General features: G+C 44.7%; 1 protein-coding gene across 1 annotated transcript in view; it reads left to right on the top strand.

Annotated features, from left to right (window-relative positions):
- The window catches only part of LOC311114077 (cadherin-23-like), a gene marked incomplete at both ends in the record, with an annotated part of 213,759 nt that overhangs the window by 184,858 nt on the left and 5,624 nt on the right, over positions 1-23,277 (top strand). Inside the window, 10 exons of the mRNA XM_084189355.1 lie at positions 2,315-2,427; positions 2,637-2,744; positions 5,105-5,294; positions 6,467-6,612; positions 7,053-7,272; positions 7,686-7,838; positions 8,110-8,223; positions 12,545-12,693; positions 17,418-17,478; positions 18,120-18,268. Coding sequence (XP_084045481.1) covers positions 2,315-2,427; positions 2,637-2,744; positions 5,105-5,294; positions 6,467-6,612; positions 7,053-7,272; positions 7,686-7,838; positions 8,110-8,223; positions 12,545-12,693; positions 17,418-17,478; positions 18,120-18,268 — 1,403 coding nt within the window. The remainder of the gene's footprint in view (positions 1-2,314; positions 2,428-2,636; positions 2,745-5,104; positions 5,295-6,466; positions 6,613-7,052; positions 7,273-7,685; positions 7,839-8,109; positions 8,224-12,544; positions 12,694-17,417; positions 17,479-18,119; positions 18,269-23,277) is intronic.

Consider the following 23,277-nt stretch of genomic DNA (forward strand, 5'->3'; position numbering starts at 1 on the left):
GGGCAGCTGTCCCGTCAAAATCCTGTGGTCGAGATATATAAATCCCTCTTTGTGCTGTGGTGTGGGTGGCTGGATCCGGTCGCTCAGCTGGTCCCGAAAGATCGAATCCTCTCCTCTCCAGGCGTTGGACGACCTGGAGAATCGCATCCATCGCTTCTCCCAAGCTGGTTAGCATAGTTGAATGCTCCCGGACCCATTCCACTACTCCAGGCAGGTGCTCCTCTCCTGCTGACTTCATGTTTGGGTGTGCGATTCTGTGATGATGTGGATTTGGAAGGAGTCAGGCGCAGGAGGGTAAATCACAGAATAAGAGGATTTATTATGAAGCACAAAGTTACGCAGTAATGCGTCAGAACACTCAAGTGCACAAAACAGGCAAAACAGGCGCACTGGAAAATACAAGGCACACGGGGAAATATCCCGGCGATACAAAATACACGGAGCTCCACCAAGCTACTCTATCCTCCACAATAAACAATCACACACAAAGACAAGAGGGCAGAGGGAACACTTATACAGGTACTGATGAGGGGATATGAACCAGGTGTGTGTAATAAACAAGACAAAACAAATGGAATGATGAGATGAGGAGCGGCAGTGGCTAGAAGGCCGGTGACGACGAACGCCGAAGCCTGCCTGAACAAGGAGAGGAGGCAGTCTCTAAGGAAGTCGTGACATCAATATGGATCAAGCAATAGACTTTCAAATAAACCAATCAGTATGGCATCATGCTCAAGCAATAGACTTCAAAAATACATATCAACAACTCATTGTCATTCACCATCAACCTTATACAAAGATGGGCATATAGTGGTACAGAGAGGGGTCAGATCTACAGTCTCAATTCACTTAAATGCACCAAATACATTTTGGGTATATTGTTTTCCTATCTTTGGTATCCAGCTTCACCTGGTGGATATGATAGACTGCATGATAATTCAGGCAACAACATTTGCTTTAGCAAATGGGTGCAGTCAGCAAAAATGAGGAGGAACCGATAGTTCCAATCTGTGTGCGATGTAAATTGCTGTGCAACATGCTTTACAAGACAGCCTTACAACTCAAATTCCAAATTGTCACCTGATTATCTGTTCGTCCTCTCCCTGCCTCAACATGGGCGGTGCTCTCTCTATCACTCTCTCTATTGCCTATCTTTGAATCCTGCCATAATCATATGACCAAAATACTATTATCATGTGACAAAAAAGGCAGGCCTCAACAATGATGGGGTTAGCTTATTAACATGAATTAGATTATGCTTTTATTAGCTGAATTATTTATTTACTATCTGGCAATAGGTATAGCTAGCTATCTGACTACATAGTGTCAGCATATTATGAATTGTACAGTGTAGTTAGCTAGCTAGCTAGCTAGCTAGCTATGTAGCCATTCATTCATTTACTTACAGTCTTCTGCACTCCCCAAAAAAATTGTATGTCCTGCACTTTTATCCTCTTTTTATGTCATTTTATGAGGCATGTCTTACCTTGTTTCAATGTAGCCATGCCAAAATCAGATCATAGATATGTTAAGGGGATATATTTTATAAACACTTTATTATGCCATTGAAACCAGCATTTAGAGAGTCTGTTTTGAACCGTCTCAGACAGAGGCCATTTCTTTTGCTTCCCCGGGACGATGGGACACCCTTATTTTCGAGCCCTGTAGCTACCTTTCCTCAGCGAACACTACAAAGAGGAAGAGAGAGTGTGTAGTGCATTCTGCAGAACTGTTACTTCAGACCAAAGCAATACATTGGCTGGCTGCCTCTGGGGACCGGGCGCAACCAAAAGCGTATTTGGTGGCGGGGGGATCCAATCATAAAATGAGGAACTGAGTCACTGTGGTGCAAAGCCACATAAAGTCAGGAGCTGCCTGGCTCTTTACAGTTGGGATTTATTTTCTTCGATCAATCAAACTCATCATGGTATATTATTGGGGGGGGTCAAAATGACCTGTTTCTAATATTGACCTTTCTAACATGACACCCACGCCCCCCCTACAAGTTACACATGCGTGCGTGCATATGGGTGTGCTTGCGTGAATGCTAGTGTAACGCAATTAAGAACGTGCTGTAAGCTCACTCCATAGCTAACATGTCACGGATGGAGCCATCCAATCAGTACCTTTTGGGTGGCTCAAACCGTTGGTCCGTTGGAGGAAGCTAAGCTGTTAGCAGCACACTTGACCCCCGTTACACTAGAGAGCGAGTGTGCGTGTTTGTATGTGTCCATGAATGCGCGTCTGTGTGTTTTTGTACATGCTTGTGTTGTGTCTGACGTGTGTTTGACCTTTGCATTACTGTGTGTTTCAGGAGAGATCACCACTACAGCGTTACTGGACAGAGAGCTGAAGTCAGAGTACATCCTGATTGTCAGAGCTGTGGATGGAGGGGTGGGGCCACTGCAAAAGACAGGCATTGCCACGGTAACCACCACAATTCTCAAACCTCTTCATGTTTCTTATTGTTCTAAGAGTATTTAGATGATTCTCTCTCTCTCGCTTTCTCTCTCTTGCTGTCTCTCTCCATTTCTCTCTCTCTCCCTCCATCTCTCTCTCTCTCCCCCTCTCTCTCTCCCTCTAAGCCTTTAACTGAACTCAGAACAGTCATTAACCGTTTCTTCTCCTCCCTCCAGGTGAACATCACCATCCTGGACATCAACGACAATGTCCCCATGTGGCGAGATGAGCCGTACCATGCCAACGTGGTGGAGATGAGCCCTATCAGCACTGACGTCATCTCTGTGAGTTCAGTTTGCCTTGACCTTTGACATTTGATGCCCTGACCCCCAGATGAACTATGGCTTGTAGATATAAAGAAATTAGCAAGGGTATTATGTGGTGAGCGGACTGCAGAAGACAGACAGACCGCTGCCTTGTCCATAGCAATTAAATTGAAAGTACGATTCTTTGACCACTTTACACTTTTTTTGTGGATAGGATTTTTCCTGTGCTCCTTCATCTAAACTGAAAGTGAATTGGAACCTTAAATGCATTTAAATTCTTCTCCCTTTGATTGGATATGACTGCGGGTATTTTGGTGGAAATAAATCGACTGTGCTGTACAATGTGTAGCCAGAGGAAACATACTAAATGGATTACAGTTAAGGGATAAAGAAGATACTTCTACAGGTAGTGCAGAGTCTGCTGATCGACAAATAAATAATGGATTGCAGCATATATAGACCTAACCTACTGTGCTCGGACAGAAAGACGACAAATCAACTGCGAGACATACAGTACATGAGGTTTAAAATAAACGCACGTTTGGGGGCGAGTGACATTTCTACAGGTAGTACATTTGGGTAACGGAAAGACTTGATTGCAGTGAGCATATGTATACCTAACCCACTGTGCTCTGACAATAAGTGGAAATATACAATAAGTGTCCAACAGTGCAAATCAACTCCGGGACATATATGAAGTTGAGAATAATACATTCTGGGGGAGTGGTGGAACGTAATCAGGTGAACAGCTAGACCATCCCAGGCCACCAGACCAAACTTCTATTAGTGGGCAATACACTCTACAACTACTGTAAGTCACAGTGTAGGTCGTATCAAGTAAACATTTTGACATTATTATTCCTCCCTCCCTCATTGTCCTGCTGGTGTCTTTGGCAACGTGTTATCGCTGATGAACACCTGATTGTCAATTAATTAACAATGTGCCGGTGAGTGTAATTAAGGGAGTCCGATCGCTAATTAAAATGCAGCCTGCAGTCAAATGCATTGCAAATTATCCTGCTGCTGGGCTGGTGGGGAAGAGAGAAAAGTAATCACTGTGGAATGAGAGATGGAGAGAAAAAGTGGTGGTTGGGACTAAAATGTTTGTCTTTCTGCTTTTTCCTCTCTTCACTCCCTCCATCATGGTGGAACTGGAGAAAATGGAGAGGAGAGGAAGAGAAAGATAATAAATGTATCTATCTTTAATTTGAGCACTTTAGCCATCATTGTGGTACAAGAGGGATGGAGAGATAAAGAGGAGAGGAGAGAACGAGTGGTGGTGTTGGAACATTGAATTGTGTTTGTCTTTCTCCCTCTCCCACTCTTCACTTCCTCCATATGTACTTTAATATGAACACTTTTCCCTTGCGTTGGATGCACTTTTCCTTAGCGTTGGATTTCCCTTACATTGGATCCACACACACACACACACACACACACACACACACACACACACACACACACACACACACACACACACACACACACACACAGTGACACAGTCATTCATCAATGGAGATGGTGCTCTGAGGGTACTCACCCTCGCCCCCCTTGCCCCTTTCTGACCAAAGCTCAATAAGGCCAGGCAGGCGACCACCTCTCCTGTGCCATACAGTCCCATAATTGGGTTGTTGTGTGCCCATGCCCTCTGTGTGTTACCATGGCGACGGGGAGCCACCTGCAGAGCCCAGTGAGCCGATGAATTCGGTCGCAGTGCCCTGGGCAAAGGCTAGAGCCTTACAACACACACACACACACAGTCAGACAGTTTATGTTCTCTCCTAAGACCTAGATTGATTAATTTAAACGGACTGTGGGGCTACCTATGAATAAGTTTCCCCTCTTAAATCTCCTTCCACTACCCCCTCTTTCTTTTTCTCTCTCTTTTTCTCTCTCTTTATCTCTCTCCCCTCTTTCTAATTTCTTTCATAATCAATGTAGGGTAATCAAAACCAGTTTCCAGCGTTTTCTTTGTCAGTGCGGTAATAATTGATCAGCTCTTTAAAAATCATGCCGTGTTTTTAGCTGGCCCTCTCGGCCCAGTGTATTTAAATCACCTATCACGTTAGATGTTAGGTTGGGAGAGAGATGTTTTTATCTCTCTCCCACCTGACTGTTGTTGTGCGGTGGGGGTGAAGTGATGTAAAGTGCCAGATTTTTCCCCCACTATTCCTTTTTTCTCTCATCATTCCTCCTCTCTCCCCTCACTCCTCCATTTTCTCCTCTCTTTCCTATCTTCCTATCTTTCCTCACTCCTCCCCCCAACCCCCTCCTCTCCTCTCCTCCACTCACCCCCCCCCCCACTCCCTCCTCCCCCCATTTTCCCTTCCCCCCTTATTCCCCCCTTATCCCTCCTTCCCCCCCATACATCCCTCCAGGTGCTAGCGATAGACCCAGACGTTGGGGACAATGGGACAGTGGTGTACAGCATCAGCCCAGAGAACCCCTTCTACACCATCAACAGCAGCACGGGGAAGATCAGGACCAGCGGGGCCGTGCTGGACAGAGAGAGGTCCAACCCAAAAGACATCCTGCTCATGAGGACCATCATCGTGTCTGCTGTCGATCGTGAGTCCCACACCAGGCCAGAACTCTGTTTGTTGGTTTGTTGGTCGGTTTGTTGTTCTGTGTGTCTGGCTGGCTAGCTGTTTATCTGGGACGATACTTCTGTCTCTGTGTGCCTGTGTCTGTGTGTGTGTGTCTGTGTCTGTGTGTGTGTCTGTCTGTGTCTGTGTGTGTGTCTGTCTGTGTCTGTGTGTGTGTCTGTGTGTGTGTGTCTGTCTGTGTCTGTGTGTGTGTATGTCTGTGTCTGTGTCTGTGTCTGTGTGTGTGTGTGTGTGTACGTGCGTGCGTGCGTGCGTGTGTCCGACTGTCTGGGACTGATGAGTCTTTCAGTCTGTTAGCCTATAATGTATCTGTATCTAAATTACAGTGTGCGTTCATATGTGAGTCTCTGCAATAACACTGTTTCTACAAGACCTTCCTGCTACTTTAAAGAACAACTGTCCCAAAAAGCCACTTCTCGTTTGGAAAACGGCCTATGTGGCATCGATATGAGTCAGAAACATTTATTCTAATGTCAAAATTGACTACAAAGTTTAAATAGGATAATGTTTGTTATAACGTCAGTCTCGTCCAAAACGGAGATTTGCGAGATGATATGAAAAAATGCTATGTCACGGAATGAAGGGTACCGTAACAGTTTTTCTTGGGTTGGGTTTATTTAAATCCTGCCCAATTGCCCGCAGCTGGCAGCACCCAAGTAATCATCAATTCGGAGCGCAGCTGCATGCGACCCAATCGTAATGCCCATGGTCAATTTGGTTGACATTCGATATCCCTATGAGGCTAGTTAGGGACCATCAGTAAATTACAAAATATTTTAAAATGTCAATGGCTCCAAATTTATGTGACTTAAGTTGGCTAACACTAGCTAGCCTAGGCGACTTCAAGACACAAGACCTGGTTAGACTGTTTCTAGTTGTCTAGAAGTGACTGTAACTGTGTACTGTTTTGGCAGTGTGAATATACAAACACTTGCCACGTGCGAACACAAACACAAGCGACAGCCACGTTAAACCACCCCCCCAAGACAACTCTCGTTTGGCTGCATTTCTTAATGAACTAAATAGGAGGCCAAATCAGGAAGTTTAACCCCCCTGTAATATTGATGGTAAAACTTTTATTGGAGTTTTGTGCTCCTGTAAATTCTGTGTTTGTTCCTCTGGCGCCCACTCCAGTTGGCAGACCTCCACTGCGTTCCTCAGTCAGCACCACGGTGTACATCAACTTGCTGGACCTTAATGACAATGACCCCACCTTCCTTAACCTGCCCTTTGTGGCCGAGGTGCCAGAGGGCCTGCCTAGTGGATCCTCTGTGTTCAAGGTCAGTACACCATTACAATATGTCATTAGAGTTAGTTGCGTGTGTAATTGTAACAGATTCATCAGATGGAAGTGTGAAGGCAAATTGAACATCTTCTTTGTTTCTGTATTCCCCTGTCTGTCATGTCCTCCTCTCACTTCTATTCTCCCCACCACTTCCATCTCTCTCTCCCTCTCTGTCCCCTCTGTCTCTAATCCCCACATCTCATCTTACTCCTCCCCTCTCCCCTCTCCCCTCTCACCTTTCCTCTCCTCTCCTCTCCTTTTCTCTTGTCTCCTCTCCTCTCCTTCCCTTCTCGCATCCTTTCCTCTGTTCCTCCTCCTCTCCTCTCTCCCATCCTCCTCTCTCCCGTCCTCCTCTCTCTCTCTCTCTCTCCCTCTCTCCCTCTCTCCCTATCTCCCTCTCCTCTCTCTCAATCCCTCTCTCCTCTCCTCCCTCAGATCCAGGTGGAGGACCCTGATGAGCAGGAGAATGGTAGGGTTACCATGGGGCTACTGGTGGGCATGCCACGCCTTGACTTCTATCTCAACACCACCACGGGCGTGCTGTACTCAACGGCAACTCTGGACCGCGAGCAGATAAGCCTGTACCACCTGAGGATCGTGGCGTACGACCAAGGGCAGAACCCACGCACCTCCACCAGCACCCTTACCATCACAGGTATGCAAGCATCAGGGCATGTATTCACAAAGTGTCTCAGAGTAGGTGTGCTGATCTAGGATCAGTTTTGCCTTTCAGATCATAATGACTAAGACAGGGGGGACCTGATCCTAAATCACCACTCCTACTTTGAGACGCTTTGTGAATACAGGTCATGGCTGGTCCAACATACAAACTTTACACCATATAAAGACTGATTCAAGACAGTAATTTGCTAAGTATAATAGCACTACCTGCTGGTCAGAAGCAGATATTTTAGAAGCGCTGAGAGATTAATGACAATCTGTTAAATGTGTTGCTTGTCTTGTCTGCCTATTGAGCATGATGAAAGTTATTTTAAGAGACAATGTGTCTCTCTTTGTCTCTCTTTGTCTGTATGTCTGCTTGCCTGCCTGTCTCTCTGTGTCCCTCAGTCCTAGATGCCAACGACGAGACCCCCACCTTCTTCCCCAAGATATACAACGTGTCCCTGCAGGAGAGCGTCCCCAGGGACCATGTGGTTGCTCGCCTCAACTGCTCTGACAACGACGCCGGCCTCAACGCCGAGCTCAGCTACTTCATCACAGGTCAGAGGTCAAACTAAGGCTATGGCAGCCTGTGTGTGTCTGTGTGTTTGTGAGCGTGTGTGTGTGTGTGTGTGGTTGGGAAAGACGTGTGTTTGTCTAGAGTGGTTGGGCAAGATGTAGAGTTGTATTATGTGAATGTGCTACTACTTGTTTATGTGTGTACACTAGTGTATGTGTGTGTGTGTATGCATACTTGCGTTCATTCGTGTGTATAAGTGAATAGCCGAGATATACATGTAATATTCCACCATCTGTGTGTTGTCTTCTGCAGGTGGTAACCAGGATGGTAAATTCAGTGTTGGCTTCAGAGATGGTGTGGTCCGGACTGTGGTTGGCCTGGACAGAGAGACACAGGCTACATACTCACTGGTCATAGAGGCTATTGGTAAGTCCTAGCCCTATCAGAGTAATTTTCATCTTTCTTTTTACTCTGTGTATCCAATTTGGGCTTGTTTTAATGTACATGTTTTCTACGATTTCAAATATCAAATTGGTTCAAAGCTACAACCCTTTTGTACATCTGTGAGATTGAGGAGCGAGAAGTGATGGATGCAAGTCTTGTTGCGCAACGGTCTCTGTTCCTTTTCATCATCTTACCAAAGAGAGACCAAGAAGGCCTGTGTCGTGACATGACTTACTTTAATGTATGACTGTTATTTATCGACTCACCTACACTACCGTTCAAAAGTTTGGGGTCACTTAAAAATGTCCTTGTTTTCAAAATAACATGAAATTGTCCATTAAAATAACATCAAATTGATCAGAAATACATTCTAGACATTGTTAATGTTGTAAATGGCTATTGTAGCTGGAAACGGCAGATTTTTAATGGAATATCTACATAGGCGTACAGAGGCCCATTATCAGCAACTATCAGTCCTGTGTTCCAATGGCACGTTGTGTTTGCTAATCCAAGTTTATCATTTGAAAAGGCTAATTGGTCATTAGAAAACCCTTTTGCAATTATGTTAGCACAGCTGAAAACTGTTGTGCTGATTAAAGAAGCAATAAAACTGGCCTTCTTGAGACTAGTTGAGTATCTGGAGCATCAGCAATTGTGGGTTCGATTACAGGCTCAAAATGTCCAGAAACAAATAACTTTCTTCTGAAACTCGTCAGTCTATTCTTGTTCTGAGAAATGAAGCTATTCCATGCAAGAAATTGCCAAGAAACTGAAGATCTCGTACAACACTGTGTACTACTCCCTTCACAGAACAGCGCAAACTGTCTCTAACCAGAATAGAAAGAGGAGTGGGAGGCCCCGGTGCACAACTGAGCAAGAGGACAAATACATTAGAGTGTCGAGTTTGAGAAACAGACGCCTCACAGGTCCTCAACTGGCAGCTTCATTAAATAGTACCCACAAAACACCAGTCTCAACGTCAACAGTGAAGAGGCGACTCCGGGGTGCTGACCTTCTAGGCAGAGTTGTAAAGAAAAAGCCATATCTCAGACTGCCCATCTTAATCTTTTCTTTTAATTGGCCAGTCTGAACGGTAGTGTAACTATGTTTAATTGTCACTCGATTAAATGGATAATGTAACAATTAACTCATTAGGAATTTGGGGCACCACGGAATAAGTTGTTTAACGAGTTACCATCTCCGAATTAAACTCTTAGAAGATATATATGTTATATATCGATAACAGTCACTTATCAAATATTTGCCTCTCATCAGTCTCATTCTTAACATCGCATAATCCTTGAACCTGCAAGAACCCTAACCTTATTGATGAATCAGCAATACACACATTTTCTTAATTATTTATTTACTAACTAACTAAATAATAACACAATACAAACACACACATAGGTTATTGATTACTAAAGTAATACAATGAAAACAGGTCCCTAGTGGACTGGACTAACATTAGCGTGAATGTTTGGGTAGAAGGAGGGTCAGAGTGGAAGGGAGAAAGAGATTCAAACTATCGTGGTTACTTTGGAAACTACGCTCATTCGGATTAGAAATGCAACATGTATTTACGTGTAGCTGTCCTCGATAGTAGTTGAGTTGATGATGTAGGACTCTGGTTTGCCCACCAGAGATCCCAATGTCCTTGGTAGAGCTTCTGGTCGTAGTGGTGATTAGAATGGATACTTCAGATGTACCAGCGGTTGTCTGAGAGGGATTATTCTTCCCACCTCGTGTCTTTAGTGAAAGTTCTCTCGACGACTATACATGCCAACTGCAGACTGAAATGATAAGGTCTAGTGCATTGTCTTCTTCTTCACCTCGTGTAGAGGTTGAGAGTTTCAGAGTTTCTCCATTTCAAACGTGTGGACTAACGTCTCACGTTTTCTGGTCTTTTTGGTCTAACCATTTTGTAACTTGCAGCTTCAGCTTCATGCTTCTTGGTCTTGTAGAAATTCAAACATTTTAAGCCGTGGGCTTCCTGGTCTGGTAGAAATTCAACCATTTGCAATGTTTAGCTCACGCTTCACGTCTGCTGGTCTTGTAGACTGTCAACCATTTTAAGCCGTGGGCTTCCTGGTCTGAGTTGAATTCAACCATTTGCAACGTTTAGCTCACGCTTCACGTCTGCTGGTCTAAGGTGAATTTTGTCATGAGGCTTTTTATGCACTCGGGGTAAAAGGGGCATTCCATCATGTTTGTGCTCATCTGGGCGTGTCCTCTGTCCTCTGGTCCTATGTAGCTCAGTTGGTAGAGCATGGCGCTTGTAACGCCAGGGTAGTGGGTTCGATCCCCGGGACCACCCATACGTAAAAATGTATGCACACATGACTGTAAGTCGCTTTGGATAAAAGCGTCTGCTAAATGGCGTATTATTATCTAGAATGCTAAAATCACATTGTTATAGTCACAAAAGTATTATTATACTTAATCATTCGTTTTATACAACAATTAGATGCAAACCTCAAAACTGGGAAGTGTAGCCCCCCAGAGATACAGTTATGTTGTTCCACCGTCTTTAATGACATCACTACATAGTAAAGAATTTGACATGATTGTTCTTTAAGTCCCCACCAACCATTTCCCACATTCTTTTAAGTAGGAATATTGTTTCATTATCCACTTTTGGATGTTGGAGTCTTGGCGGGAAGACTTCCTTTGTTAACAAAGGGGTCCTTTCTCCCAATACTTCATGGCAAGGAAGAGAAAGTCTGCACGGTATTTACGACCGGTCATAAAACTGGCCCCCAGGAAAGGGGGTGTTCAAACCTTTGCCTAGCCGGCATGTTTGATCCTCAACCCATGAGGGCAAGTCGTGACACCTACATCCCAAATGCCACCCTATTCCCTATGTAGTGCACTACTTTTGACCAGGGCCCATAGAGCTCTGGTGAGAAGAAGGATTGAGAGAAGAAGAGGGTACTCATGTCACTACCTCAGAAGTAATTGAACATGGCTGAACTTTGAGTATCCCACTGTTATGTTCTAAAAAATGGGGTTTACAAAGACTCAGACTGTGTTAATTTTTGGTTTCTATTGTATGGTTTTAATGATTAAGGTTTAATTTATTGAAACTAAAGAAAATAAGTGATAAACAATAATACAGATATAAACAAATGAATAAAAAATGGTGTGCAGGTGTGGTTGGAAGCCCAAGGACTTATATAAAAACCACACCACAAAAAAACAATATACAATACGTAAGTACAAAAATTAAAAAGGTTTCTTAAAACAGATAACAAAACTCACTAATCATAAATGTACAAATTAACTGATCAGCATTAACAAAAAATGATAAACTATATATGTTTTGTTGAAATGTGTGTGTGCATGTGTGCATGTGTGGATGTGAGTGTGTGAGAGTTGGGCTATATGGAGGAAATTACTGAGTAGTTTGGTTCATCAGGCTGAACCTCAGTCTTCACTTGAAGTTATTGAGGGATGATGAGGTTTTGGCAATGTGAATATAAGAATTCCAGAGTATGGTACCTCTGTATCTGATAGAGAATTGACTATGTGAGGTGAGGCAGTGGGGAGGATGAAGGTTATCGCAGTGTCTTATATAGATGGATTTCAGAATTAACCTGGAAGAATCCATTGAAGGGTTTAGGTAAACTGTCTGGGAGGTATGAGTATTTGTAGATGAAAATGCATAATTGGCATACATTGATGTCGTAAATAGACAAGATATTGACTCTTAAACAAAGGTGCAGATGGAGCCAGGTAATTAGAGGAGGTGGCTAGCCTTGCAAATGTATTTTGTATGATGAGTAATTTGTGTAGGTAGGAGGCATATGTACTGGCCCAGTCAATTTTACAGTAAATGAGAGATGGGTCAATTAAGCTATAGTAAAGAGTTAGGAAGCAAGCCTGATGAACCAAACCACTAATCTTTCTGATGATACCAACAGATTTCATCACTTTGCTGCAGACAAATTGAATATTATCTTTCCAGGATAACTTTTCATCAATTAGAACTCCAAGGAATCTAGTGGATGTTACTTGTTCCATTTCATTCGCACCAATTGATTGGATTATACAGTTGGTTTTACTCTCAAAGATTTCAAAGATCTTGACTTACTTAAAGGAAAATTATACTCAAAAACTATATTTTGGTATTTGTTTCATTAGTCCACTGTTGATACAGTCCCAAAGTGTTTTGCATGTCAGTAATCAAGTTTTATAGAACTTTCAAAATACAGAAAGTGTCACAGTATGATGTGTTTCTTTTATTTTTATTCATCCAATGAATGCACTGATTGTAAATCCCTAAATGACTCAAATCCCTCAGACAATGGTCCAGCAGGCAGCAGGAGGACAGGCACAGCCACAGTGTTTGTAGAAGTACTGGACGTGAACGACAACAGACCCATCTTCCTCCAGAACAGCTATGAGACCAGCATACTGGAGAATGTCCCCATAGGATACAGCATCCTGCAGGTACACAGGCAGGCTGACACGCGCGGGGCACGTATGTACACACAATCATACACATGAATGTAGGTATGCACGCACGCATACACACTCATGCATGCACACACACAGACATGTGCACACATAGACATACATATACACACAAACATACACATGGATATACAGTTGAAGTCGGAAGTTTACATACACTTAGGTTGGAGTCATTAATACTCGTTTTTCAACCACTCCACAAATGTATTGTTAACAAACTATAGTTTTGGCAAGTCGGTTAGGACATCTACTTTGTGCATGACACAAATAATTTTTCCAACAATTGTTTACAGACAGATTATTTCACTTATAATTATGTATCACAATTCCAGTGGGTCAGAAGTTTACATACACTAAGTTGACTGTGCCTTTAAACAGCTTGGAAAATTCCAGAAAATGATGTCATGGTTTAGAAGCTTCTGATAGGCTAATTGACATCATTTGAGTCAATTGGAGGTGTACCTGTGGATGTATTTCAAGGCCTTCCTTCAAACTCAGTGCCTCTTTGCTTAACATCATGGGAAAATCAAAATAAATCAGCCAAGACCTCAGAAAAATAATTGTAGACCTCCACAAGTCTGGTTCATCCTTGGGAGCAATTTCCAAACGCCTGAAGGTACCACGTTCATCTGTACAAACAATAGTACGCAAGTATAAACACCATGGGACCAAGGCTACCCGAAACGTTTGTGTCAGTGTTGATGTGGATGCGGTTGAGGAGTCAGACACAGGACGCATAGGCTGAGTCAAACAAGACTTTACTAACTGTAGAAAACAATACAAAATAAAGGACCTCAAAACAAGGAGGCGAGCGACAACGCAACACAGTGCGTCACAATAAACAAAGTCCAGAGTACTGCACAGGTGACACCAACGGACAGGCGGAAAATAACACACAAACTAACGAAAACAACACAGGAAACTTATAGGGCACATAATCAGACCCAAACGGACACAGGTGTAACAGACAGACCCAACCAAACGAACATCGAAACATTCAACGGTGGCAGCTAGTACTCCGGGGACGACGAACGCCGAAGCCTGCCCGAGCAAGGAGGAGGAGCAGTCTCGGCAGAATTCGTGACAGTTTGACCCAAGTTAAACAATTTAAAGGCAATGCTACCAAATACTAATTGAGTGTATGTAAACTTCTGACCCACTGGGAATGTGATGAAAGAAATAAAGCTGAAAGAAATCATTCTCTCTACTATTATTCTGACATTTCACATTCTTAAAATAAAGTGGTGGTCCTAACTGACATAAGACAGGGATTTTTTACTAGGTTTAAAAGTCAGGAATTGTGAAAGACTGAGTTTAAATGTATTTGGCTAAGGTGTATATAAACTTCTGACTTCAACTGTACCTACACACACACACACACACACACACACACACACACACACAATATAAACTTGAGAAAAGCTTTTTATTTTCTAAAACAAACTACATTTTAATACAATAAAAGAATAACACAAACTGTTCTACACTCTTAGAAAAAAAGGTGCTATCTAGAACCTAAACAGGTTCTTCGGCTGTCCCCATAGGATAACCCTTTGAATAACCCTTTTTGGTTCATGGTAGAACCCTTTTGGTTCCATGCAAAACCCTCTTGGGTTCCAAGTAGAACCCTCTGTGAAAAGGGTTCTACCTGGAACCCAAAAAGGTTCTACCTGGAACCAAAAAGGGTTCTACCTGGAACCAAAAAGGATTATCCTATGGGGACAACCGAATAACCCTTTTGGAACTGTTTTTTTATAAGAATGTAGCTAATAATACAACAATCAAAATGTACGAAACAATTCACATCATCCACAGAGGCTGGTATCCCTTTTGGAAGAACCTTGGGCTTGCACATGCTTCTCTTGTCAATAACAACATCGTCCAAATAACCACATGGACTGGTGGAGTAAAGGTTATCTTGAAGTTAGGGTTTGGTCAGAAGTTAGTGTTATTGTTTATATAGCAGTACATCCATGAACATGCAGGACTGGGGTCAAGTCTGAGTGTTGTGGTCAAGTTACAGTCAAAGCGGTCATCTCCATGACCGGGCCTGCGTTCATCTCACGATCAGAGCGTGGTCATATCTCTGTAACATAGTCAAACAGGCAGGGCATGGTAAGGTGGGGCGTTGGTGAGCTGCTGTGGTCAGGTTGCGGTCTGGTTGGGGAGCAGTGGGTGCTGCAGTTGGACCTGCGCTGGGGCGGTCGTCTGAATGAGGAGGTGAATGACCGCCGTACAGAGCCCAGTCTCTTCCACAGCTTGAGCTGGGGCTCCGATGACAGAGAAGGCCCGCAGACCAGGGACTCGCCTGAACTACAGCCCCCATCTGAGTCCTCCTCTGTCTGGGTTGACGACCCACGACACACGGCCAGGAAGATAGCACAGGCAGCCAGGAGCAGGGACAGGCCTAGCACCACCATGATGGTCAGCAATGGGTCGTGAGGCTCTGATGGCAGGGGGGAGGAAGAGAGGGAGGTGGGCAGGCTGGATAGGTTGAAAGGTAATGGTGATTCTGTGAAAGAAGGGGTGGAGGAGATGTTGACCGCTAGATCACTGGTGGTGTTCATGGTCGCCAAGTTCTGGAATGGAGAGAAGTCATGAGAAGGAGGTTAGATGAGAAGTGTGTGGACATCTGTGTGTGTTGGGGCGGTCTGCTTGTGAGTGTGTGTGTGCGGGCACGTGTGTGTGCACCAGTCTCTTTCAGAGTGCCACAGCAGCTCTCTTGATATGGGAAGTCTTGCCTTATTATCCAAGCTAAACCAAGCTGACTTAGGCCTTTTTAGGAGGGGTTATTACCATCATACCCTGAAGGAGTTGCAACACACACACACACACACACACACAAATGTCATAGTCTTTAATTCGGTAGAGACAAAGCATGCCTTGTCAGTTTAGGGGGAAACACATTGGGACGTGAAATTAGTTTTAAGACCAAATGCCAGCGAAGCTGTGTGGAAAGGCCACTGGAGCAGCCATCATCTCGTTAGTCACCGCCACCCAACACACACTCGCTCACACACACACACACTCTCAGACGCAAGATATTGAATCCAAACTCTCTTACAGTATACACCCACCCACAAACAAACCACAAACTCTAGAGAGTTCAGACATCTTCCACTGTCCAACATCCACTCACTCTCTCATATTGACTGTGACTCCATACTTAGATGCATGCACTCATACTGACCCAAACACACATTCACCCATGTGGGCATAACACATATAAGCACATGTCAGCAAACACACATACATGTTATATGCACACACACACACACACACACACACACAAACACACACACACACACTCTTTACCTTTTTCAGTCACATCCAGTATTTGTGAGTCAAACTTTTTCCTGCTTCCACGTTATTTTTCTTCCTCACACTGCCTTTTTAAGAAAGTGTTAGGGAATGCAGAGAGAAGAAAGAGGGGACAGAGAGGACAAGGGGGTAACAGGACAGTGATCAAAACATAGTATCTTTGTTTTCCACTGGTAGAGCCTAAAACAATGGTCAATTTCCAACACTTTCTAAGAGCTTAGAAATGTATCTCCCAACACTAACACTGCAAATGCTTAAATTCACAACATCTGGTCTTAGTAACACGAACTGGGAATCTCTGCACCCCTTTTATAGCCAAAGTGGTGCAGTCCACTGTGTAATACCCTATTCATCAATCTGACCCCCCACTCTCTTTTCTCCCATCTCACCCCTCCCCTCTCCTCCTCTTTCTCTTCTCCTCTCTTTATAAAGCTAATGAAACTGAAACAGGGCCCCTCTTTTCACGCAGGGAGCAAGAGAGAGAGAGGAAGGGAGGGTGTGTGTGTGTGTGTGTGTGTGTGTGTGTGTTTGAACACGTTTCTGTCTGTCTGTCTGTGGGTGTGGGTGTGGGTGTGCATGCATGCTTGTGCACGCATCTGTCTAGGAATATCCACAGGTCCTACAAGCAGAGTATGATCAGGGCCTGCTCAGTCTCATCTTGCTTCAACATCTCTGTGCCTTTTTTAGTTCAGAAGTCATGGTTGGATTCAGTATATTATACTCAGTATAATGTCATGGCCCATTCTGTAGCAGCTCAGCATGCCTCACTAGTTATCTGTGTGGAGCCATGCTGTCTCTGATGTGTTTTTGTCTTTGGCTGCTCTGGCTCCATGCCTGCCTGTCAGAGAGAGAGAGAGAGGGAGAGTGAACAAGAGAGAAAGGAGGTAGACTGGTAGAGGGAGAGAGAGATGGGGTGTAGAGAGGGGGTGAGAGAAAGAGACAAAGAGAGAGAGATGGGAAAGAAGAGAGTGAGTTAGGGAGATTGAGAGTGAGGGAGAGAGAAGTGAAAGAGAGAGAGGGGAAGGGATAAAGACAGAGAGAGAGAAATCTCCATTGTGGAATCGTTGCCAGGGCCATGATGCAGTTGTTGTGGCAACCATGGGACAAAACAGAATTTGGAGGGGGTGGGGGGGTCACTAGCATGTTAGTACGTGTGTGTGTATGTCTATATGAAGGTCAGCGTCTGTGTGTGTGTTTGTGTGCATGCCTGTGTTCGCACATGTGTGTGTGTGTACATGTGTGTAAATGTTTATCTACTGTATCTATGTAGGCCTATTGGTGTGTGGTTTCAAGTCACTGTGGTTGTAAATTAGTATAATGGCTGCATATGCCTTTGCTATTAACATGTGTTAAGTTTTGTTGTGTGTTTTTGTGTGCAGGTGCAAGCCACAGATTCAGACCAGGGGGAGAACGGTAGGGTTCTGTACAGGATCCTCTCTGGTGAGTACAACTTCTTCCATCCTCTTCCGAGTCGCCAGGTGGTGATACTTTTCACACCTACTCACAGGCCTCACCGCACACAAACAACTAAACACAAAAGACTGTCAACAACAACACTGCATGCTAATCATATCCTGCATGCATAATCATAACCTTATTTGAAGTCATACGGTATTAGCCATTTAACTGCTCAATGATACATTTGAAAGATGCAGTGTCAAGTGGGTATCACTTGATCTGGATAGATTCCGATTACAATGTTAGTGATATTGTAGTATAAATATTTGAATGTACTGTATATCAATACCCTCATGGCCATCCTGCATGGAATCACTCTTAACCCCCAGCTAACCTCTCTCTTTCCATTTCTCCCTGTCTTGCACCCCTCCCCCTCTCTCCCTCTCTTTCGCTCTCCTCCTCTCCCGCCCCCTCTCCCCCGCACCCCAACTCTCTCTCTCTCTCTCTCTCTCTCTCTCTCTCTCTCTCTCTCTCTCTCTCTCTCTCTCTCTCTCTCTCTCTCTCTCTCTCTCTCTCTCTCTCTCTCTCTCTCTCTCTCTCTCTCTCTCTCTCTCTCTCTCTCTCTCTCTCTGTCTCTATCTGTGTGTGTCTCCCTATATCTCTCTCTCTGTCTGCATGTGTAGGCAACAGTAAGGGTCTGTTCAGGATTAATGAGCTCTCGGGGCTTGTGATGCGGGGCCAGAGGGCTCTGGACAGAGAGAGCAGCAGCTCCCATGTGCTGGAGGTGGAGGCCTACAACAGTGACCAGGGCAGGATGAGGAGCTCTGTACGGGTAAGGAGAGTAGGAGGGGTGAGGAAGGAGGAGAGGGAGAGGGGGGACAGGGAAGGAGGAGAGACAGGGGAGGGAGAGGGGACAGGGCTGGAGGTGGAGGCCGACAACAGTGACCAGGGCAGGATAATGAGCTCTGTGCGAGTGAGGAGGGGACAGGGGAGGGTAATGGGAGGGGGACAAAGCTGGAGGAGGAGTCCTGGGTCCACCAATTCGGTGCCTTTTGAGAAGTGTAACTTGGTAAAACAAACTTTAATTTAAGCAAATTTTAACATTCTGTTATAAAGTCACTTGTTGCCAAAAATATTTTCACATGACCCTCTCCTTGTACTGTAAAATAAATCGAACACCCTCCCCCCTCATAGAATTAACTCAAAATAATGTTTACGACCACAAATAACAATAACTGTAGCGACCCTTTGTTTATAAACGTGGATATCGACTTTGCCACTTCAGCATGCTTTTGTGGCACATTCGATGCCACGCAGGGCTATGGGCCAGAAGGTTGAGGGTTCGCTGACCACCACAGACGAGCTCACTCTCCCTGCCTGTTTTATTACTTCATGATCAGAGCTGGCTGGAGACAATGATCAGCTAGAGGGAAATCAGATTTTCAACATTTTGATGCCATATTTATAATTATATAAAATACTGGAAATGCAACAAATGTTCCACCAATAGGTTTCTGTGCCAATGCACCACACAACCAATAAACAAAGCATACCTACTTCGGGCACTTCAATATCATGGTTTGCGTTTTCAACACCACAATAAATAGACTATGTCAATCTCTGCAAACAGAAAATACATCCCTCCCTACCTTATAGGCTTACCCAGTATCGAAGGCTTGGCTTGACAATCTCCGAATGTCATTCAACTTTTTGGTGTTTTGTAACAGAAGTCTCTTTCCATTCATCAATTGGCCGCTGCACAGTTTGGATTGATTGATTGATTTTATTTGTCAGTTAAGAAAATACATTTTTTAAAAGTGATTGCACAATAAAGATAGGGACTTATTTCCATTGTGGTCCCTATTTTGTTTACATAAATATATATACAATTACATAGATACAGACACATTACAGAGATAGAGATGAAAAAATGCTCAACCTCCAGATGAGTATGAGGGAAGAGTTTAAGTACAATTATTTTGAACTTGTTTGGCTGGTAGCTTATTCTTTAGATGTTTGAGGCTGCTGATGAACCATGATGTTCAGGCATAATCAAAGTAACACTGGACTAGCGCACTTGCCAGAGTCATTAGTGTGTCTAAAGCTAGGTTTACATACAATTGGTGACAGATTTTAATGTGAATATTCAAAGATCTTAATAAGAACAATATGCCATTTCAGAGTTTCCTTTAGGAACATTTGGCACCAGACAACATGACAGGGAAGATGTTAATTTACCTGAAATTTGAGACATTCAATGGATATCCATATGCATTCAGATCCAACTTGGCGCAGCCAGCGCCATCAGTAAATGGGGATGTTGGCCAAGTGAGCCACATTTACGTGTCCTTAAAAACAGCCTATAACAAATTACAAAAACACTATTCCTTGTGTTTCGATGTGTAGCATATGCAAACCTTTATAGCCTATTTTATTGTGTTTTTTTAGGCTACTTTCCTAAAACAATAATTGTCCACCTCACGGTTCAGATGTCAGAGATTTGACCACTAAATGTATCAGCACACTGCATGCAAAGGCTTAGGTGTCCACTGTATGATTATTATATTCATATTTGTATGTTATATGTTATAACATTGATTTGCATTTTAATGAGGGAAATAAGTATTTGACCCCCTCTCAATCAGAAAGATTTCTGGCTCCCAGGTGTCTTTTATACAGGTAACGAGCTGAGATTAGGAGCACACTCTTAAAGGGAGTGCTCCTAAACTCAGTTTGTTACCTGTTTAAAAGACACCTGTCCACAGAAGCAATCAATCAATCAGATTCCAAACTCTCCACCATGGCCAAGACTCTCCAAGGATGTCAGGGACAAGATTGTAGACCTACACAAGGCTGGAATGGGCTACAAGACCATCGCCAAGCAGCTTGGTGAGAAGGTGACAACAGTTGGTGTGATTATTCGCAAATGGAAGAAACACAAAATAACTGTCAATCTCCCTCGGCCTGGGGCTCCATGCAAGATCTCACCTCGTGGAGTTGCAATGATCATGAGAACGGTGAGGAATCAGCCCAGAACTAAACGAGAGGATCTTGTCAAGGATCTCAAGGCAGCTGGGACCATAGTCACCAAGAAAACAATTGGTAACACACTACGCCGTGAAGGACTGAAATCCTGCAGCGCCCGCAAGGTCCCCATGCTCAAGAAAGCACATATACAGGGCCGTCTGAAGTTTGCCAATGAACATCTGAATGATTCAGAGGAGAACTGGGTGAAAGTGTTGTGGTCAGATGAGACCAAAATTGAGCTCTTTGGCATCAACTCAACTCGCCGTGTTTGGAGGAGGAGGAATGCTGCCTATGACCCCAAGAACACCATCCCCACCGTCAAACATGGAGGTGGAAACATTATGCTTTGGGGGTGTTCTTCTGCTAAGGGGACAGGACAACTTCACCGCATCAAAGGGACGATGGACGGGGCCATGTACCGTCAAATCTTGGGTGAGAACCTCCTTCCCTCAGCCAGGGCATTGAAAATGGGTCGTGGATGGGTATTCCAGCATGACAATGACCCAAAACACACGGCCAAGGCAACAAAGGAGTAGCTCAAGAAGAAGCACATTAAGGTCCTGGAGTGGCCTAGCCAGTCTCCAGACCTTAATCCCATAGAAAATCTGTGGAGGGAGCTGAAGGTTCGAGTTGCCAAACATCAGCCTCGAAACCTTAATGACTTGGAGAAGATCTGCAGAGGAGTGGGACAAAATCCCTCCTGAGATGTGTGCAAACCTGGTGGCCAACTACAAGAAACGTCTGACCTCTGTGATTGCCAACAAGGGTTTTGCCACGAAGTACTAACTCATGTTTTGCAGAGGGGTCAAATACTTATTTCCCTCATTAAAATGCAAATCAATTTATAACATATTTGACATGCGTTTTTCTGGATTTTGTTGTTGTTATTCTGTCTCTCACTGTTCAAGTAAACCTACCATTAAAATTATAGACTGATCATGTCTTTGTCAGTGGGCAAACATACAAAATTAGCAGGGGATCAAATACTTTTTTCCCTCACTGTAAGTCATGTTTTGCAGAGGGGTCAAATACTTATTTCCCTAATTGAAATGCAAATCAATTTATAACATTTTTGACATGCGTTTTTCTGGATTTTTTTGTTGTTATTCTGTCTCTCTGTCACGGTTTCGGCCGAGGCTGCTCCTCCTCCTTGTTCGGGCAGGCTTCGGCGGTCGTCGTCTCCGGAGTACTAGCTGCCACCATTCAATGTTTCATGTTCGTTTGGTTTTGTCTGTTTGTAACACCTGTCCCTTGTTAGTGTTTGATTGTGTTCCCTATTTAGTTTCGTTATTTTGGGTCAGGTGTTATGTGTGATTGTTTTTGTCAGCTGTTCGTGTTCTTGGTATTTTGACTCTCTTCCTGTGTATTTCGAGAGTCCGCACTGCGTGCGCTTTTTCCTTGTTTTACGCATTGTGTTGTGTGCGTATTTGTCGTTCTCGCCTCCCGGTTGGGTTGGCTATTTTCTCCTGTTTGGAGTTGTTTTGCACCACTAAAGACTGTTGACGTACTCTTGTGTGCCTGCGCTTGATTCCCTACACCACATCCACACTCAGCGTTCGTGACAGAATCACACATCACCCATGGAATCAGCAGGAGCGACCGCGCCAACAGCAAGAATGGAGGAGAATGGACGCCGCTACCACTACCTATGCGGAGTTCTCCCGCCGCTTCCGTGCTGTGTTTGACCATCCACCGGAAGGGAAGGCGGCGGGGGAGCGTCTGTTCTACCTCCGACAGGGGATGAGGAGCGCCCAGGACTTTGCTTTGGAATTCCGGACTCTAGCGGCCGATGCAGGGTGGAATGAGCGAGCCCTTATAGACCACTTCCGTTGCAGCCTCCGGGAGGACGTCCAGAGAGAGTTGGCGTGCAGGGACACCTCGTTGACGTTTGACCAACTTGTCGACATGGCCATTCGGCTGGATACCCTGCTCGCCACCCGTGGACGTCCCGGGTGGGGTTCGCCCATTTCACCCTCCAGCACCTCCGAGCCGAGCCCTATGGAGCTCGGGGGTGCTGGCGCTAGAGAACGGAGGAGTAGGAACCCGAGGGGGGCCGTTCCCTGCACTAACTGTGGCCGTGGAGGGCACACCGCGGCTAGGTGTTGGGGAGGGTCCCCCGGTGGAGGAGAAGGCAGGTCACGCATTGGGGGGTCCCCCCAGGTGAGTAGGCGCCCTACTTACCCAGAGCTTTCTGTCGTTCACCTAACCTTGCCTGTTTGTTTTCCACAGGTTGCACCTCGTTCCCAGCATAAGGCGCTGGTAGATTCAGGCGCAGCTGGGAATTTTGTAGATCGCCAGTTCTGTGTAGAGTTAGGGATTCCCCTCCTTCCCGTTGATAAGCCTTTCCCTGTTCATGCCCTAGATAGCCGTCCGTTAGGGTCTGGGTTGATTAGGGAGGTCACGGCACCCCTTAAGATGATGGCGCAGGAGGGTCATGAGGAGACGATTCAGCTCTATCTGATTGACTCTCCTGCGTATCCGGTAGTGCTGGGCCTTCCCTGGTTGATGACCCATGACCCTACTATTTTGTGGCGAGAGAAAGCTCTTAAAGGGTGGTCTGCCCAGTGTGAGGGGCGGTGTCTGGGTGTTTCCATAGGGGCGACCTCGGTGGAAAGTCCGAATCTAATGCCAGCACTGCATATTCCCCCCGAGTATGAGGATTTAAAAGTGGTGTTTAGTAAAACTAGGGCGGCGCAGCTGCCGCCTCATAGACAGGGGGATTGTGCGATAGATCTCCAGTCAGGAGCAGCTCTCCCGCGGAGCCATGTGTATCCCTTGTCTCAAGAGGAGAGGAAGGCAATGGAGACGTACATC

This window comes from Coregonus lavaretus (assembly GCF_964263955.1).
Source record: "Coregonus lavaretus genome assembly, contig: HAP1_SCAFFOLD_660, whole genome shotgun sequence".
Taxonomy (NCBI): domain Eukaryota; kingdom Metazoa; phylum Chordata; class Actinopteri; order Salmoniformes; family Salmonidae; genus Coregonus; species Coregonus lavaretus.